The sequence below is a fragment of the Adiantum capillus-veneris genome, chromosome 19, assembly GCF_014529385.1.
Source record: "Adiantum capillus-veneris isolate H3 chromosome 19, ASM1452938v2, whole genome shotgun sequence".
NCBI classification, from domain to species: domain Eukaryota; kingdom Viridiplantae; phylum Streptophyta; class Polypodiopsida; order Polypodiales; family Pteridaceae; genus Adiantum; species Adiantum capillus-veneris.
In genome coordinates, this window is record NC_140949.1 from 118,277,635 (window position 1) to 118,298,535 (window position 20,901).

At 42.7% G+C, this 20,901-nt stretch overlaps 1 protein-coding gene, 1 long non-coding RNA gene and 1 pseudogene across 2 annotated transcripts; all 3 read left to right on the top strand.

Moving 5' to 3' along the window:
* Positions 1 to 477: 477 nt before the first annotated feature.
* On the top strand, positions 478 to 1,921 carry LOC147434730 (25S ribosomal RNA; annotated as a pseudogene).
* Positions 1,922 to 4,650: 2,729 nt separating this feature from the next.
* LOC147434731 (uncharacterized) lies at positions 4,651 to 7,465 on the top strand. Its single transcript, XR_015185251.1, has 2 exons — positions 4,651 to 4,986; positions 6,657 to 7,465. It is a non-coding gene; the product is annotated as an uncharacterized LOC147434731 (long non-coding RNA).
* LOC147434732 (uncharacterized) lies at positions 5,006 to 5,848 on the top strand. The gene is made up of 3 exons (XM_086490663.1): positions 5,006 to 5,017; positions 5,149 to 5,209; positions 5,387 to 5,848. The coding sequence occupies exons 1-3, from the start codon at positions 5,006 to 5,008 to the stop codon at positions 5,788 to 5,790; spliced, it is 477 nt and encodes a 158-aa protein (XP_086346789.1). The 3' UTR covers positions 5,791 to 5,848.
* Positions 7,466 to 20,901: the final 13,436 nt, after the last annotated feature.

The window sequence follows — 20,901 nt, forward strand, 5'->3', positions numbered from 1 at the left end:
GAGCTCACATAAAAGCCAATTAAACCTAAAATTGAGTCATTATCTCATTGTGCAATAGAAGCTGCTCTTGCTCCATCTCCACCTTCTCCTTCACCATCTCCTTGTGTGTGTGCGTGAGAGAGAGAGAGAGAGTGTGTGTGTGTGCGATCGAGCGTTACGGCGGCACGACGGCGGCGAGGCGGTTGAGCGCGGCGTAGCGGCGTCTCCCTCTTCTTCGCGGCAAGGAATCCTCTACGGCAGGAGCATAAGGCGGTGAGTGACACACCATTGCCCTCTTGAGCTTACTAGTTAAACTAGTTGTGTGCTTGGAGCCGTCTGCGGCTCGTACACGGTGTATCGGCAAGTCCCTTGCTTCGACAGTGCGGCAAGGAGCGCACACGCCCCTGACGGCCCGTGAAAATCTGGAGGAGCGAATGCCGATCACACCCGGTCGTACTCATAACCGCATCAGGTCTCCAAGGTGAATAGCCTCTTGTCGATAGAACAATGTAGGTAAGGGAAGTCGGCAAAACGGATCCGTAACTTCGGGAAAAAGATTGGCTATGAGGGCTGGGTCTAGGGGTCCGCGGTCCAACACCGGAGGCTGTCGGGGTCTGCTCGAGTTGCCCCAACGACGAGGGCGGGGCCTCCGCGTGCCCACTGGCCGACAGTCGTAGAACATCGTCCCTCGCGGGGCGGCCCTCCCTAGGCAGTGAATAGCCGTCTCAGAACTGGTACAGACAAGGGGAATTCGACTGTTTAATTAAAACAAAGCATTGCGATGATCCCCATGGATGTTGACGCAATGTGATTTCTGCCCAGTGCTCTGAATGTCAAAATGAAGAAATTCAACCAAGCGTGGGTAAACGACGTGAGTAACTATGACTCTCTTAAGGTAGCCAAATGCCTCGTCATCTAATTAGTGACACGCATGAATGGATTACCGAGATTTCCACTGTCCCTATCTACTATCTAGCGAAACCACAACCGAGGGAACGGGCTTGGAAAAATCAACGGGGAAAGAAGACCCTGTTGAGCTTGTGAAATGACTTGAGAGGTGTAGAATAAGTGGGAGCCTTTGACACAAGTGAAATACCACTACTTTTAACGTTATTTTACTTACTCCGTGAGGTGGAGGCGGGGCTCTGCCCCTGCTTCTGGTCTTAAGGCGCGCTCGCGTGCCGATCTAGGCAGAAGACATTGTCAGGTGGGGAGTTTGGTTGGGGTGGCACATCTGTTAAAAGATAACGCAGGTGTCCTAAGATGAGCTCAACGAGAACACAAATCTCGTGTGGAACAAAAGGGTAAAGATCATTTGATTTTGATTTTCAGTATGAATACAAACTGTGAAAGCATGGCCTATCGATCCTTTAGTCTTTTAGAATATGAAGCTAGAGGTGTCAGAAAAGTTACCATAGGGATAACTGGCTTGTGGCAACCAAGCGTTCATAGCGACGTTGCTTTTTGATCCTTCGATGTTGGCTCTTCCTATCACTGCGAAGCAGAATTCGTCAAGTGTTGTTTGTTCATCCACCAATAGGGAATGTGAGCTGGGTTTAGACCGTCGTGAGACATGTTAGTTTTACCCTACTGATGAGCGGTGTCGCAATAGTAATTCAACTTAGTACGAGAGGAACCGTTGATTCACATAATTGGTCATTGTGCTTGGTTGAAAAGCCAGTGGCCCGAAGCTACCATGTGTAGGATTATGATTGAACGCCTCTAAGTTACGCCGATGTATGCAGTGAAATATAAGGAAGACAAAGACGTTGTGAGCATGTTAGTTGAACGAAGATGCAAGTAGTAGGCACAATGGCACATAGAATGTGAAGCCTTGTTTCGATTATGTATGATGGCCTCCACATAATTTTGAATGGCTTCTGCATTGCTTTCAAGATTCTTTTTTGTAGTTGCTCATTGGACTTCCCATGTGCATTAGCAATGCTTTGACACGCTCGGAGCCATGCGTTAAGACCCCCCTCTATGCATTATGTTGCTAACTTAGAGTCATGCGACTTGTTTCATTGAGCTACCCAGTTTCAAGTCTCTCTCTCTCTCTCTCTCTCTCTCTCTCTCTCTCTCTCTCTCTCTCTCTCTCTCTCACTCTGGTGTTCAAATTTTGGTGTGTCCAACTGATAAAATAACCCCTACTAATTCGCCTGATTCTTGAAGGTAGTATTTGTTTATGGCTAACATCGAATAGGCCATATGATCTTCACATCAGCACCATCGCATGCCGTTAAGGCACACAACTCGGTTCTATTTTCATCCCTGGGGCAAGTAAGGGGTACCCAATCATATTAAATGAAAAAATACAACGAATCGACAAAGATCTCCTTTGGAAATTAAAAACGAAAGAGAAGGGGGCAAGCTTGCAGGGAAATGGCGACTGACGAGAGAGGCAGCCTCCTCCATTTGCACGCTTACCTCTCTCTCTCTGTCATAATAATCAATATCTAATTCTCCTAAATGATTTTCTCATATTAAACTGATCATTTAATGTGGGGAAGTGCCAAGGGAGGAAAAGCTAGAATATTGGTTAAGTTAGCAGACCGGCCACAGTAGGGATCCAAAGGAGGGAAAATAGGGATCCAAAGGGGGGGCCATCTGCAAAAGAGCCATGTGAAACAATGGGCCAAAAAGACCCTAAGGTTCAGCCCATTAAGACTTCCAAAATGCTAAGGTTCCAAAATTCAAAGGTTGTGTCCAAAGGTCAACCCTAGGGAAAATTGGATGCTTAGTGTGTGCCCTAAAAGTCTTTGCATATCCCTACATGGGAGGGGGCGAGCCCCAAAGCTAGGGGATGAGAGAGAAAGCCACACACACACACACAGGCTCCCTTTACACAAAGGGAATGAGGGACACATGTCAGCTCCCTAGGCCAGATGCCCACAAGGTGTGCCCAATTCCTATTGGAAGACCCTTGAAGTGGACCAATGAGAATTAAGCTAGAGTAAATCTAGTTTAATTAATTTAAAAACATTTAATAAAAGAAACCAATAAGAATTAAGTGTCCTAGAAGACTATTGGGCAGTCTCCCAAGGGGTCCAATGAGCATTCAGGAGCCCCATGGCTTGCCTGATTCCTATTGACCAGGAGGCAAAGGGGTCCAATGAGAGTTTAGTTTAATTATTTAATTACCTAAAGCTCTCACAAAAGGGGAAAGGGGGACACATGTCTAAAGGCTATCACTTATGCTGCTTAATTCCTATTGGCTTGACCTGGGGAGGTCCAATGAGGCAAAGGCCAGACTTATTTAGCAGCTAGGGCTCGCCCAAGAGAGAGTGGGGGCTGATTTTTGCTTGGCATTGACACACACACTCTCACACTTGACCATGTGTGAAGGGAAAATACTCTATCTCCTCTCAAGCTTTAATGGAGAGCTCATCACCTACTCCAAGCTTGTGAGATAGAAGCCTACATCAACACTCTCTTGGCATGTGGATGCAAATCCAACCAAGAGCCAAGCTTCAATGCATGCTCATCTTCTCTACCAAGCTAATTACTAAGCTAAGCTATGCTAATATGAGTGATTATGTGAGGAGATGTACTTCTTTCTCGTAAGATACTTCTTTTTCCTCTCAATCTACTCTCATACCCTGCTAGCTCTCACCATCTTCGAAGGTGTGTGAGGTCTTGGGTCTGAGAACGGGGATAATTCAAGTTGTGTTTGATTAAGTGTTTTGCTTGGTGTATGAAGCTTCCATCTTCATTGCACTAGCTAGTCTTGAAGGAACACAAAGAATTGTATTGTACAATGTCTCTCTTGATGGGAGAAACCATAATACAAAGCCTTTTGGAGGGGGGACCGGCTCCATGCAAATCCGGTCCTCAACTGTTGTCAATAGCTTAATTGCTCTCTCTTTTGAAAGTATTGTCGATGCTATCTAACTAGGTGTTATGCTTTTTGTTGCTCTCTCCACCCAAGCACTCTTGTAAATCTCATTAGGAATCAACTCTAATGAAATGCCCACTATGTTCATGCTAAATTCCGCTACACAAAAGATTTTAGGCCATTAAATGTTACATTTCTCTCTCTCTCTCTCTCTCTCTCTCTCTCTCTCTCTCTCTCTCACACACACACACACACACACACACACACACATTAACGGTAGGGCAGCCTCAATCTCTCTCCTGCATCTTCTCCATCCCCAATTCATGCTCGTAGCAAAAGCATGCCTGCACAGTTGAAGGATAGATGAAGGACACGCAGCGCAAGGCAAGAGCAGAGGAGAAGGCGTTTATTTTCTAATCCAAGAGGTGACAAAACTAACAGCGCGGCTATTCTGTTGATATGGTTAGACCATCTTCTCCTATCAGTAACTTGCTCCAACCAATCTGAGTTCGAATCCTGCACAGGAAGGTTTTGGCTGGCTGTACTGAGACAGTGCGAGTAAGTTGCAGAGGGATCTGGGAAGATTCCTATCAATTGAATATGATGTGAGCCAGTAATAGAGCACCCAAATCTTGGGTTTGATTTTTTTCCCCACAAAAGCAAAAGATTCCGTTATTTAACGCTTCAAAATTGAAAGAAAAAGAGATGCTATTTTTATTATAATAGCAAGTTTCTATTATTATTATAATAAAAACTTTGACTTTGGGGGCATGAGGAGGGAGCGAAAACCAGGCAAACAGACTGTCCCCCAAAAAAATCCCCCCCCCCTTCCCCCCGTTCTACAGCACGCTCTCTCTCTCTCTCTCTCTCTCTCTCTCTCTCTCTCTCTCATGGTGGCCAAGGCACCGGCGGCTGCACCTCAGTTGCGCCTCATTATCGTGGAGGACGAGTCTCTCTCTGTGTGTCTCTCTCACCTCGGCTCTCTCTCTCTCTCTCTCTCTCTCTCTCTCTCTCTCTCTCTGTGCGTGTCGTAGGAGCTGGCGTGGACGCCGTCAATGGTGCTGTCTGGCATGGCTGTCGTCGCAACGGGTGGAGTTGTGGCCGAGGATCGTGCACGCTTGTCGTGCTCTCAGACTTCTGCAAAATTCCACGTCAGTGGAATTTAGGCTGAGGTTATTACTATAACTACTAATGCTATCGTTTGTGCCTACTCACACAATGTGTGGCAGCCAATTAAATTATCCAATGCTATCGTTTCATTACTAGTAAGGGAGCCTTGCGGCAACTGAAAGATGGAGAAACTTACGTGAATAGATCCCTCTTTGATCTTGCAGCCCAGTCTACTTTCCTTCCGAAAACTCTCCTTGCACGCTTCTCATGGAAGCCTTCAGCTGGGTCAGGAACTGGTGGCATGTACACATGGCCGCTCCTTGCAAAAAGGGCATCTTATTGCCGTGCAAAGTTTTTGTGTAGCACAAAAGGTGGACTACTTCGCAAATCTGCCAGCCAAAGCACGTAGAGATCAGTGGTAGTTTTGCCCACATTTGTTCCTTCGGAGAACCTTCTCCACAGAGTCTCCTCCACCTAACCGCTCCATGAGCCTTATCAAGCAGCCCATGGAAGGACTAAAAAACATGGCTGGTCGCTACAAGCAGGCTGTCATCCTTCAAATTGAGGGTTTCTGGAGGCGCAATCTGCTGATTCTAGTGGGGGTAGCTGGCATTCTAGCATGCTATTTACTGTGGCGCATCATGTATGGAGTTGCAGGCATATTTGTCTCTTTTTCTGAACGAATGGCTAAATTTGGCCTTCTTGCCTGGCTGCCTCAACTGTGGCCTTCATGGTCAGTGATGTCTGTGATCTTTGCCGTCTGTTTAAGGCGCTTACATAAGGATGCATGTTTCAAGACATCAATGCAAGTCCCATTTCTTAATTCAAAGGGCCGTATATGCGTGGGAGCAAATTCCTATACTTAATCACACAAGAGTTTAGGCTATGGTTGCATCAGTCAAGAATTACACATCTGTTTATGGATCGACATGCGTAATTTCAGACAATTCTATGCATGCTTGCAGCACTCTAAGAATAATTGCAGACTTTCTATGCATGTTTGTTGTCATCTTACCTCTAGACAACTTTTCTTCACTCCTTAGGGATCAGTTTTTAAAATTTCTGTGGAAAATTGTATATACTTGTTGTTTATCGTGATTGTGTTGGTTAAAGATGAGGGTGATCCTGTACATGCAAATTAGTATCTATACTGTATGAGATTAATTCCTGGCAATGCGGAAATATTTTACTGGTTAATTTAGCTGATAAAGACCTTGCTGGCCAACTTCTGCCAAGTACAGCTAGTTCGGTTAGTTTGCATGGCTCAGGTGAGGCTTTTGCACCTGACAAGCTTCTTTTTTGCAAGGGTGATAAAGCAGGGATGCTGTTGTGTTTTGGTGCTACCACTCACAACCTGTGAAAATGTGAACTTGGAAAGAACATTGAGGGGATAGAATGCATGTACAAAAGCAGCTTTGTAAAAAGTGATTCAGTGTCTGGTTTTCTTGCCATGTAGTGTTCAGTATTGGCTTATTTACAAAAAATACATATCACGAGGATAAGTTCTGAAAGCTGGACAGCTCGAAAACTCAAATTTCTCTTCTAGTTGTAGATTAAGCAAGCAAATGGACTTTGTTGCTGAGATGTTAAATGGTACTCTTATGAGATGAGAATAAGTGTATCCTGTGATGTTATTTTCTTAAAGAGGTTGGACAGTAAGATTCTCTGGAAGGAAAGTATTCTTGCTTGACTTGCATCTATTTTCTGACACAGTGGTTTTCTTGAGTTTCAGGTGACAATTGCAACATATATGTGATTCTTGAAGAAGAGCTAGTTTTCTGTGCAATGATATGTAATGCCAATCCAATGTTATAATCACCGCCGTTTCTATATCTTGAAACTGGAAACTGAAGAGCTTTTGATCAGACTTGCATTTCATAGGAAAGAAGGATTTTGAGCACCGAAGTTTGGGAACTTAGGGCTCACAGGTGTAAGTAAAGGATGCACTTGCTGTCCCAGTTCTGTTTGAGAGTTGATCGTATCATGGAGGCAGTTCGTACAGATGGCCAACAATGGGAGGGTAAAGTGTCTAGGAGTAGTGAATGGTGTGAGGGTGAAGTGGAAGTGGAAGTTGAGGTTGATGTTTATGTTATGCCCACCAAGGGGGAGCGCTGCCCAAAAATTTTAGGAAGACCATGGTTGATGGCCATGCAAGTTAGGCACGACTGGGGCACCAGGATGCTTGAGTTGAAGCCGCACAGAGTCGGAGGAAGACCAAGGTAGTTCTCTACGTCATGAAGATGGACAAGTAGGAGAACATGGAGTTGGAGACCTCAGTGGATGAGTTTAGCTCATCAGATTATTCAATCACCACCGACAAATAAGCAATAGTTCAAATGAAGAGGTAATGGATCTTAATTTGACAGAACCAAACAATGAGGCATACCATGAATGGATGCTTTCATGGTTACGACGCTTTATTCATCAGAGATGTCCTCTCTCAAGCTTAACAATTTTACAACTCACTGTGATCTTCTTTACAGTTGGGGTAAGAGGGAGAGGGGAAAAGCCAATTGCATGTAAGATACGGCATTCATATTTTGAGTGAGACCATGCGAGTTGCAACATGCATTAGTAGGGCTACTGGTTGTTAGAGTTCAGCCTTCAGCATGTAGAAGCATTCCTCCTCAGTAAAGGCCTTTTCTAGGAGGTTGTGGCATAAGTGATCTAGATGGTGCCCTTAAGCAAAAGGCACGGAAAAACTATCAATCCATCTCCTTGAAGAAAATGTAGCCAAATAAACCTACTTCAAAAGTGTTGAAGAAGATGCTAGTGTTGTCGAAACACTTATCTCTGAATAAAAAGGTTGCAAATAAATATATCCCCCTTTAGGTCCAACAACCACATACTTGCTCCCCTTGTGTGAAGGCATGGCATCATGACTACATCTAGGAAAACCAAAGCAATCCAACTCTAGGGTAAACAAGGGTAAGGATGGGGAGGTCATAGACCAGGGTCCATAGCCTCCACATACCCCAAACTAGAGAGAAATTAGGAAAAACCAACAAGATTTTTCTCTCTCAATCAAATCCAAAACATCACCGGATCAGCCATATCCGAGCATTTAAGATGGTCTTGATGGCACCTACTAGGGATACCATGTCAAAGGTGGCAGTCACAAATGCAATAAAGATAAGAGCTGGCTCATGATCCAGCGGACACCTTGAGTCAATATAGAACACTTGCAATGCCACATACATGAGCAAGGCACTTGTGGAGAAGAGAGATCACTAAGGTGGAAAGAGATAGGACATCTAAGAGAGAGAGAGAGAGAGAGAGAGAGAGAGAGAGAGAGAGAGAGAGAGAGAAATCTCGTAAAGGATTTGCTTGGTGATAACAAGCTACTTCTACAAGTGACCAAGGGTGGTCAGGCATACAGTTGGCATGCCCAATGGATAGACCCGAGGTATTGACATTGCCAAGTGCTTTTGCACATGAGACCACTTGAAACAACTAGGAACCAATCGAGCAAGAACAAGAAAATCAAAACTAGAACCTCTGGGGTATCGGACTAGAGATCTCCTGATGTGTTCCTCTCTTATTTTTGCTCAATGATGGATGCCCAAAAACGTAGATCTGGACTTTGCTTAATACACTAGGGTTGCCTCCTCTGCATGTTCTCCATACCAAGCAAAAATGCTAGGGCATGCTACCTATTGGCCTCTAATTGCTACACTCCTGGACACCCAAGGGAGGGTGCCCCTAGGGCTGAATTGTATGCTAAGAGGTTTCCCCCCTACCCACCTATATAGTCCCAAACCCGTACTACCCTACCGAGCCATCTCCTAGATATAAATCACAAAAAATGGGAGAAATAGAAAAATAGGAGGCTACTAGCCCTACGGCCCTGGGAAGGCACTAGGACTACAAAGGGGAAAATAGCCTAAGGATATAAGAGACTACATGGCCATGCAACCAAGCCAAAAATCTTAGCTAAAAATGGGGTCCTATCTCATGAGAAAACAACCTCGCACTAGCAGGGAACAACCACAAACTAGCCCTCACTTCCTAAACGCCTATCCCTGGGAGAAACTGGGACTGACTAGACAAATCTAGAAAGATTCATGAACTCTGACACATACGTTCCCAAGATACTCATGGTAGAATTTTCTACATGAGTTTGCTATGTAATTTTTAAGTGATAGTCTATTTTCAACCTCCACTTCTTGGTGGAGTACAAAAAAAAATATAAAAAAATCACATTTTTAAAGAGAATAGTGCATGGTTTAGGGTAAAGGAGCCAATTTAGAGACAAGTTTGTCATTAGCTAATCATTTTTAATATTTTTGGGGGAGATTTTGCAAATGCAACCATTTTGAATATTTAGACATTGCAACCAAATCCTCATGAAAAGGCAAATTAGATGATACCAAGATTGATATGTTTTAGATTTTGATGCTCCATTTGAGAAAACTCAATTTTGAGGTTTTTTGAAGCATTAGCTTTTCAACAAATCACAACAAGACACATAAGCAAGATTTTAAGAATATGTCAAATGTTTGGTCTCTAAACTAGGGGTGGATCCATTCTTAACTTGGGGGTCAAATTCTTTTGTCTCCAAATTGGCTCCTTTACCATATAACAAGAAAACATGCAACAAAGCAACATTTTGGGTCAAGACCCCTGGTATGTACATGATAGAAAACTTCTTCCATACATGTCACATTGTGCATTGTTGCATCCATTCCCATACATCAAAAAGAGTTAAGAGTTGCACTTCATATTATTCACATGCCATGGCATCATAACACATGGATTGAAACTAGTCAAACACAAACTTGTGGTGGGGTTGTGTGTGGGGGTCCCCACGGGGGGGGGGGGGGCAGGCTCAATTGTTGGAGACATAGAATTTGATCCATGATAAGACCCAAATATAAAAGAGGGTCACAAATAAACTCCCAATGGGTGGAAGTAGGGCTCCCCAATCTCAAAAAAATAAAAATTCTTTCAATACATCTCAAATGCATAACTGAAGTGCAGAGTGAGCTTAGGAAATGAAAAGCCTCAACGTAATATCCTTGAGGCTTCTTCTCTGTGAAATTCAGCGATGAAGTAGCCGTGGTCAAAGCCATTTCCAAAAGCCCATGATTTTTGAATCGATTGCCGGTTTGCGTTTTTCCTTTGGAACCTTCCTTTGAATCCCCTTATCCATTTCAAGACTTATCTCTAGTATGGGTTACAGCTATTAGTGGAAAAGTCGTATTAGCAATAGGACAGATGGATACAGAATAGAAGATTTCACAGAAGGGTAATGAAAAGGCACAAGAATACGAACAGCCTAACCTCAAAAAGGAATCAATAAGGAAAATGGATAAACCTATCAAGCCCATCCTAGCAATAGCAAGGCCACCCCCGGTTATCGCTTCACATCCACTGCCTAGAAAAAACCGCCATCTCCTCTAGTCAGAAGATTGTCTTGTCTCCATTGTTTGGGAAGAAATTTGAAGGGTGGCACCAAGTCTTCAATATTTCATGCAAGCATTTTAAATCCCAGGCGCGGGCAGCATGGCAGATGAAAGAAGCCCCACCAGATTTTCCCATTTTCCCCATTCTTTAAAATAATATATTTGAGGTTCTCCGATATGTTAACCTAGAAACCCTCAAGGTTCCAGAAGGGAATGGGATTGATCCAATGGAGGAGAGTAGCAAGAAAGAGAGCATGGAAGAAGAATCTCTAGAGGTTGAGTTTGTACCCCTCTCACATTAATGAAGAGCTAGTATTCTAGTCTTGGAATGTGAAGGGGATTAAAACCCGAACAAAAATCTCCCTTTTCTAGGAGGAAGCCAGAAAATACAAGGGTGTTAATTTTTGGGCTATCCAAGAACATCACCTAGATGCTTCTAGCAAAAGACGTCAACCAGTGCGGACCAATTTGGTCTTCTATGGAGAAGGGGTGAATGGATTCAGTGGAGTTCTCTTGATTGTGGACAAAGATCTTGAACCAGATTCAATCATCCCTCTAGGAGAGATCTAGGAGTTAAGGTTAAGTGGGAAGATTAGCATATTACCATCATTAACACATATGGTTGGTCCTTGCTCAGTAAAGGAAAGAGAAAAGCTATGGGAAAAGACGTTCATATGGAAGGGGAGTGGCTTTTGGTTGGAGACTTTAATGTGGTGAAGAAGAGAAGAGACAGAATTGGAGCATCAAACATGCTAGTCTCGGGGGGGGTGGTTCACTTAATAATTATGTGACTATCACGTGAGTGCAGGAGAAGGGTTTATTTATTTTTATTTTTCTCACATTTTCACATATAGAAGGGTACCATGATATGAAATTGGGGAAAAAAAATTACAGATCAAATAGGAAAAGGGTGTATTTTATTTGTTAGTAATTCACAAATAAGGAGTTTTAAAAATAGTCATTGAACGCAGGCAATAGACACAGTTTATACATAGGGAAACCCCCCCTCCCCCACCCGCGAGATGCTAGCTGGATCTTAAAGATCCAAATGGAGAAGTCTTTGTGAGAAATGGGCCTTAATTTACTTGTGAGAGGCTAAGCCATGGAGCAACACGCCTAAGCACATACACCAACCTTCAATATGTTGGTACGGCTTCTCGGCTAGACCGATGCTATTGCTCTCATCAAGCCGATTGGCGAGGGGGCGGGGTCACTTAATAATTATGTGACTATCACGTGGGTGCAGCAGAAGGGGTTATTTTTTTTTTTTCTCACATTTTCACATATAGAAGGGTACCATGATATGAAATTGGGAGAAACATGTATAGATCAAATAGGAAACGGGTGTATTTTATTTGTAAAAAATTCACAGATAAGAGTTTTTAAAAATAGTCATTGAACGCACGCGATAAACAAAATTTATACATAGTAAACACAACCCCCGCCCCCCACCCCCGAGATGCTAGCTGGATCTTAAAGATCCAAATGGAGAAGTCTCTGTGCGAAATGGGCCATAATTGACTTGTGGGAGGAAAATCCATGGAGCAACATGCCTGAGTTCACATACACCAACCTTCAATATGTTTGTATGCCTTCTCGGCTAGACTGATGCTATTTCTCTCATCAAGCTGATCGGCTTCCCCCATGGTTTGAGCTAAAGGTGGTTACTTCACACTGTCTTTCAGACCAATTTCCATTAAGTACTAAATTTAAAAAACCAAATAGGAATATCATTGCCCCCAAGGGGCAAAGAGATTACTCTCATTTGGGGCTCACCTCCTCAAGGACCCGCTCTTCAAAAGCCTCACTCACAAAGCTCTCGGTAAGCTTCGGAAAGATGTGGAGTCAGGAAGCCCTAGGGCTTGGGACATATTCACCAAGAAAATGCAAAACGCAATTAAAATTGCAGGTTTGAGAAGAAAGAAGTACGTTGAGGGGCACCTTAAACAACTTGCAGATGAAGTGGAGCTAGTAGCCCCCAAAAAGCAAAAAGGTTCCGCCTTGGAGACTGAACACAAAAGATGGCTTGAAGTTAAAATGGACTTGACTGACCACCAACTTGAGGAGGTGAGGAAGGCCAGAATCCTATCTAGAGAAACCTTTCTCCATTCAGAGGAGTCCAATAAGGTTCACTTCTTTAGGGCCCTCAAAGGCAAAAGGAATAGGGGCCTGGTTCACTCACTCACAAATGGGAATGGAAAGGAGGTCAAGAATCCAGATAAAATGGCACAATTGATTCTTAGCCACTTAAAACAAATTATAGGACAGCCCAAGGATCACTCCTCTCAGGTTGATCTTTCCATGAATACTCTTCTTAGCAGCATCAAAAGAAGGATTCCCCTCTCTGAAGCCAACCCTCTGGAAAATCCGTTTACCAAGGATGAATGCCCTCTTGCATTACAAGATCTTGGCAAAGAGAGGTCCCCTAACTGGGATGGGTTGACTATTGAATCCTTCAAAGAAGTTTGGGATGATATAAAGTTCCCCATGATGCAAATGGCTAACCAAGCCCTAGTTGATGCAGTCTTAGACTTGAGCATTGAAAGGGGCCTCATCAAGCCTATCCCCAAACAAGTCTGTTGCTCCCATCTGAAGCATTGGTTCCCCATAACAATGATGTCAATTTATTATAAAATTATGGCCAAAATCAGCTCAAGCTTTCCCCCCTCCTTGACAAAGTCCTCACACCTCACCAGCATGGTTTTATTAAGGGAAGGTACATATACAATAACATTTTGGTAGCCGGTATTGAATATGATGCTTGTTGGGGTTCAGCAACACATGAATCCTTCTCTCACACATGCTCTCAGATTGAGAAATAAACTCTCAATACATGATCAAATTCAGTCAAACACAGAATAGATAACATTTCAAACAGAGCAAAACAGAGCCAAGAGCAAGTTCAGACACAACAAGAAAACTTCATAGATAGAGCTAAATACATCTCATGTGTGTGGTTCTTTCATACCCATGACCTATACTCTTAAAGAGAGTTGCAAGTGTTCTAACTAAATATTCTTCGCATATAATACATCCAAGTCAGCACAGTTCAACCAAGCAACATTCGACTAAGCATAATTCCAACTCAGCAAAATCTGATTCAACATTAATCTGATTGAGCACCATTTTGGCTAATTAATTACCCTTTCAACAAATGGCACATTCCGGTGGTGGATTTTGTAGAAATCTGACCCAAATTTACATATCCATTGATCCAAAATACAATGTGACCACAAAACAAGTTCAAAAAGATACATATGCTACTCAGTCTGAAAATGCTAAACCACTATTTTATTTCTCCATAGCTTGAGAAACAGCACCACCTTCAGCTTCAAGAAAGGGAACTTCCACTTGCTCAGAATTATCGACAGCTAAAATGTCTTTAGGGATGTTCAAAGAGTAGACCATGACTTTGGAATGGAAAGTGAACAATGAGTTGGAGCAGTTGGCTAGCAAAAATGTAGAATTGCAGGTGTAAAATATGATGTTTGACCAAAGACTTAAGCCCTTGTTGGATATGGAAAAGCAGGTGCTGAGTCAAGAAGAGTTAAATGTTAATGGGTTGTTAATGTCAGAAGGGAATGTGCAAGTTCTTAGGCAACAACTCAAGAATGGAATGTAGGAGGCATGGAAATGAATGAGAGACATGTTGACTACTTTGTTAAAGCACCCATATGAAATGGTGAAAACTGGTTTTGTCAGTGCCCATGAGGCTGATGTACTGATGGAGGTAGATCAACTCAAGAAGTAAAGAGAGTATTGGACTAAGCAGGTACAGGAACTTAAAGCAAAACAAAAGGAGAAACTAGTAATTAAAGAGGAGCAACAGTATGCAGAGCAGGCTAAGTGTTCAAAAAAGCTATTGCAAGAGATAGACAACCAAGAATTAGAATAGAAGGTGAGTGTTGAGCCACAAATGGAAATAGATGAAGATGTCTTAGCAAATTTTGCAGTACCAACCTTCACCAATTCACTTTTATGTTGCATCAAAACATCCTGCATCTCATCCCTATGCTTGATCTTCAAATCCTCCATTTTCAAACTCAAATTATTCACAATGTCAGCCTGCTCTTGCAATAACACCTGTGCTTCCCCTGTTTTAGACATTGACTGCATTTGATTGTCCATTTGCATCTGTTGCCTGATCATAAACTTCTGAACCTATGCTAACACCTGCAAAGCCATCCCTACATTTCGATGGCAACATTCCCTTGAGCCTTCTTAACAGTTCCAGGTTCAAAGCCCAATTGTCTCACTTCTTTGAACACTTCAGTTTCTATCTTTCTTTTCTTTGACAAAGTAAAGACCTTTCCCAATTTGGTTGGTGTTTGCAGCTTTTCATTAGAGTTAATGATTGGAATATCCAACTTCTTCATGGATTCAACCATTTCTTAGTTATGCACAGCCTTTAATGTCTCCTCCTCTGAATATCCACCCTGTACCAAAAAGCTAAAAGATGACATCTTTTCCTGATCTCCACCTACTAGCAGCTCCACTTTTTGACTTGAAGTTTGATTCATCTTCAGCACTTCTGTTTTGCCCAATAAACTTGTGCATGGCTGGTCATTTTCATCCTTATCTACATTGAGTACTTTGTGAGGAAAACTAGTGACAAAGCTGCTAAGCTTTCCTCTTATCTGACATATAGCAGAGATCTTGTCATACATCCAATTAGCCCAATTCACCTTACCTCCCTACTCTGCAACACAATGGACCATCGTTCTCCTTTCACATATAGTCAAACTTTATCAAGAAGCCCAATCTCTCCAAATACCACTTTAACTGCTCTCTTCTCACATAGTTCACATTCTTTAGCATATAGTATTTCCTACCACCCTGAGTAGGACCAAAATCTTTCTTCAACAAGGCTTCAAAAAATTTAGGAATTGTAATGATACCCTTTAATGGTAGTTTAAACAACTATGCTACCAATTCATAGGTGAAAGATAATGTGCTTGAGATCATACCCTTGGTCTTTTTGAGAATGTCCAGTTGCGACTTTGCATAATAATTGTCCAGCTGTGACGTTGCATAATAATTGTTCGTCCATTCATCCCATGGAAAAGATGCAAATTCTTGCAATTCAATTCTTTGTAACCACACTACATTAGCCTTTGTCTTGATATCTAAGGATACCTTAAAATCTGTGAATGGATCATGAAGGACTGCTGAAGCTTTGCTGTGATGAGGGGAGTTTCTACATCAGCATCGTCTTCACCCGAGTCTTCTTCTTCCTTTGGGCTACTGACATTGACGCTCACCACATGTCCCTTGCACTGCATTTGTCTTGGTGGTTCATCATTATCTAACTCCGGTTGCATAGCACTGGTCGGGTTCCCTCTCACCATGCCTGAAGGTAGGTGTATAGTGGGTGTATAATCGGGTGACAACATATGGTAAGGTTGAGTGTGACAGAGGTGATGGCTCACACCTGCGATTAGTACACCTTGATTTGCACTCTCCACTACTAGTACCCACTGAGTGATGCTATCAATTAATGGGGAATCAACCCGCACTTCAAAGTTTATTTTAAAATTTCCCTCATTAATAACTCCGACCCACCAAAATCTGATCTGCAAAAATTTGACTTCAGGTACTCCAAAAAACCAACTTGTCAGCTTTGAACTCTGGTTCCTCTGGCCTGCTATTGAACTGTTTTGTATGGCACAATTAAATCCAACACTATTTTTGATCATATCCTTTTGAAAAGATTGATGAGCTCCAAACCTTCTACCAATACTACTATCTGGAAACTGTTTTGGTTGAATCAATTCTGCTAATGTGGACATTCTAAATGGGGTGGTTTTCCTTGAAATTTTTACAAGCTTAAACCATTAACAAGTTTATCAACTCTGGTACCACAAACATTAGCAACTATGAATGCTCCCTATCCCAAATCCTGGATAATCTTATAGGGACCAACATATCTCAAAGTCAACTTGCATGGATGTGGCCCTAATCTGGAGTTATACAACATTACCCAGTCTCCAACCTGAAAAACTTTAAACTTAACATTCATACTCACTCAAGATTTCCTCCTTCTTTGAATCACTTCAGATATATAGGAGCTAATCAGCCTATCCTCTTCTAGCTGCATGAAATGTTTGCTCCTGTACCTGATTGACAACTTGGGACTCATTTTCTATGCACTAACTCTAAGGCTTGGAACCACAAATTCCATAGGGACCATAGCTTCCAGACCATAAACCAATTTGAATGGAGTCATACATGTGGGGACCTTGAAGATTGTCCTAAAAGACCATAATGCTGAATCAAGCTTTTGATCCCAATCTTTCTTGTTGTCTTGAACATTTTTCTTCAGTATCCTCACCAAGGTCTTATTTGTGCTTTCAGCCTGTCCATTAACTTGGGGATGATAAACTGTGGAATTTTTTTGCATAATCATATGAGTTTTTGTTAACTCAACAATCACCTCATTGAGAAAATGGCTTCCTCTATCACTCACCAACTCCATAGAACATCGAAAACTAGTCATGATGTTATGATAGAGAAATCTAGCTACACTCTAAGCTTTATTATCTTTAAGAGCTAAAACTTCAACCCACTTAGTACAATAATCTGTAGCAACGAGAATGTACTTATATCCTTTACTAGTAGTGGGATTTACAAGTCCCACAAAGTCCATTCCCCACTTCTGAAAAGGATCCAGATGTTGGGGTATAAAGCCCAATTTGGTCGCCCAAGTAAGAGGGCGGGCCGCCAGGTATGTACACATATTCTTTTGTAAAAACCTAATAAGAACTCACTATGCTCTACACATTACAGTAGAGCGAGTTCACCATATCGTCGTGCTCTTCTTCTCGCACTCTCTCTAGCGTCGCACTTCTGCTCATACTCCTTCAACTGGTATCAGAGCTCAGATCGAGGCTCGGGGCAGCACTGCAGGAGGCTAGAGTCACCAACTCAGATTGGAGTGAAATTCGACAGGCGAAGACACGGCCCCAAATCTCGTGGGAGAGTAAAGGGCCTTGGTGTTGTCAGAATTTCATTCTTAGGTCATCTCGGCCACCGTTCGGCTTCGACAAAGGTCTGCGCAGGCCATTTTCGACTACGTGGTCTCGACGGGTGCAGATCTGACTCTGCAAATTTGGGGTTTTCGGCCTACGACTGCATGTGCTGAGGATATCGACACTCCGAGAGTGTTGATTTGTGGCTGTCTACACATCGAAGGACGGCTCAATGTTCTTGGAGGCGTGTCACATACAACACGGGCGTATCTACACATAGACTGTACTTCCACATGGGATGTATTGTCAGAGATGATGTATGTCTGTTGAGGGTTTGCTTGCTGTGAGTCACGCAGCAAACAACCGCCGCAGCGGTTACAGCATACAGTGGGAATTTTGTGGATGTATGACTTTGTGGGAAGTCTATGTACTGTCAGATTTACTGCAGCCTTTGTTGAGGGTCGAGTGAGGTTTTATTGAGTTGGGGGATTCTCGAATGTTGAGATCCTTTCGGTGATACAGGTCTTGGAGCGATCCCTCGAGCACCCTTAGATAGGCAGTTAGGATGTATTGGCTGTGAGTTAGACAGTTGGGATTGCATCTTTGCTTTACTGCCGTTGAGGCATTGTCGCAGTCTATGATTACAGGACAGTGACAGGACATTCAAAGACAGGACAGGTGCAGGACAGGTTTACCCACAGCTTACAGTGTCAGAGAGACAGTGGTTTTGAGCTGTTTTTTGGTCTGTTTTTGAGTACACCAGAGCCATTTTACAAAGGAGACTCTGCCAAAATTTATGTAGAATCTGAAGCTTTCTTGGTTCATTTGACAGGTTGATATTGGTTCAGAGGTCAGTTTACAGGGGAAACTCTGCCGAATTTTTCCCAGGAAAGTAAACTACTGTGAAGCGTAGCTATAGCTGGATCACAGGACACTGCTCTTTACAATATCAAGAAGCTGGATGGAACCAATTTCCCATTGTGGAAGCAGCATATTTGGCACGTGTTGGTACAAAAGAAGCAGATAAAACCTATAAAGCTCAAGGGGATAAAACCAGAAGATATGGACGAAGATGAATGGAGAGAAATGGATGAATTGGCACTTTCTACCATTATGCTGACTTTGGCAGAAAGCGTTTACTTCAATGTAGCAGACGAGATGTCGGCTTATCAAGCATGGTTAAAGCTGAGTGATCTTTATGAGAAGCAGAGTGCAGCTTCACAGGTATACTGGCTTAAGACTTGTTGACTTGAAGATGAAAGAAGGGACACCTATGTCCAATCATCTGAAAGAATTCAACACAATCTATAGTCAGTTGTCAGCTCAAGGTGTCAAGTTTGATGAACCTGTTAGAGCTATGTTCCTATTGATCACATTGCCGGAAAGTTGGGACACTTTTCGCACAGCTTTGAGTAATTCTGCACCTCCATATGGTTTGAACATAGCAGGTGTAGAAGGAAGTCTGCTTACTAAAGAAACCAATAGAAAGACAATGGACAAAGGCAAAGAAACAGCCTTAGTTGTCAGGGGAAGGACCAAAGAAAAGTACAAAGGTGGAAAAAAGAATCAGTCTCATAGCAAGTCCCGTAGTGCTAAAGGCAAGAGTGACATAGAATGCTACCATTGTGGCAAGAAGGGTCACATGAAAAGAGACTGCAGAGAATGGAAAGCAGAAAACGGCAAAGAGAAAGCTGAAGACCATGGTGAGAAGAACAAGTCCTCAGTGAAGATTCAAGAAATAAATGTGACAAACACTGTTGCAGAGGATGACAGTCTAGTGTCAGGAGACATCTACTTCTTGAAGAATACAATGAACTGAGCTCTTCTTACAGCATCTGATGGAAATGCACTGAGTGACTGGATTATAGACTCAGGGACATCACTTCATGTGTCTCCAAACAAGGAGTGGTTTACTTCTTATGTGACCACTAAAGATCATGTTCGGCTAGGCAATGGGCAGACATGTGAGATCTTAGGTGTTGGAGATGTTCAATTGAAGTTTCAGAATGGCTCTTCTTTCACGCTGAAGAATGTGAGACATGTTCCCGCAATTACAAAGAGCTTGATCAGCACAGGTTTACTTGATGATGCTGGCTACGTCACCACTTTTGGACAGAACATGTGGAAGATATCCAAGGGTTCTATGACAGTAGCACATGGAGTAAAGTCTGGAGGACTTTACATGATTTATGTATCAAATGTCTCTAAAAATGTAATCAATGTAACCGAGCAGCCGAACGTTTCTTTGTAGCATAGCCGGTTAGGACATATGTCCAAGAAGGGAATGGAAATCTTGTCTCGTTCTGGTTATTTGCCTGGGTTTTCATTTAATGATTTTGAATTCTGTGAACATTGTATGTATGGTAAGCAAACATAGCAGCCACATAAGCATAGAAGCAGTAGAAGAGATACACAGTTGGCACTTGTTCATAGTGATTTGTGTGGACCTATGCCTAACCTATCTCTAGGGGGAGCTTCTTACTTTATGACATTTATAGATGATTACTCGAGGAAAGTATGGGTTTACTTTCTCAATCACAAGGATGAAGCGTTTAGTGTTTTCAAAACGTTTGTGACACTTGTGGAGAATCAGAGTGGCAAGAAGCTTAAATGCTTACGCACTGACAATGGTGGAGAGTATGTTTCAAAGGCCTTTCAGGACTTTTGTGAGTCAAAAGGTATAAAACGTGAACTTACTGCTCCTTACAATCCTCCTAAAAATGGTGTTGCTGAGAGGATGAATAGGACCATACAAGAGAAGGTCAAAAGTATGTTGTCTAATGCACAACTGCCAAATGGGTTTTGGGCTGAAGCTGTATCAACAGCTGTTCATCTTGTAAATAGATCTCCTAGCAAGGTTTTGCAGAAGGATTCAGTGCCAGAGATGGTATGGTCAGGCAAAATTCCCTCATACAAGCATCTCAGAGTCTTTGGCTGTGAGGCATATACTCACGTTCCAAAGGAATTTAGGAACAAACTTGAGCCAAAGAGTAGAAAGTGCATCTTTCTAGGCTATGGTAATTCTGGTGAGATGGGGTACAGACTTTGGGATCCCGAATCCAGAAAGGTTGTCCGCAGCAATGATGTTCACTTTAATGAATCCAAATATCATTCTAAACCAGAGAGGGTTGAGGAGATTAGAAGAGTTGTCTTCCAAGAAGATGGACCTGCACGTGCAAGACAAAATGTCAGGGCTCAAGAGGAGCAAGGACAGGATAGAGTGGAACCACAGGTTGTGGCTGAGCCTGAGCCACCTATTGTGCGTAGATCTGGACGTGTCACGCGACCTCCTGATAGGTTTGTTCCATCTATGAACTATGTCATGTTGACTGATTGCAATGAGCCTTCATGTTACAAGGAAGCAGTGCAAATGAAGGACTCCGGGAATTGGCAATTGGCCATGCAGTCAGAGATGACAGCTCTACATAAAAACCAGACATGGAAGCTAGTTAAATTACCACGGGGCAAAAAGGCTCTACCCTGTAAATGGGTTTACAGGTATAAGATCACCGCTCATGATAGTCAGCCAAAGTACAAAGCAAGGCTTGTTGCCAAGGGCTTTAAGCAAGAACAAGGCATTGACTTTGATGAAGTCTTCTCTCCG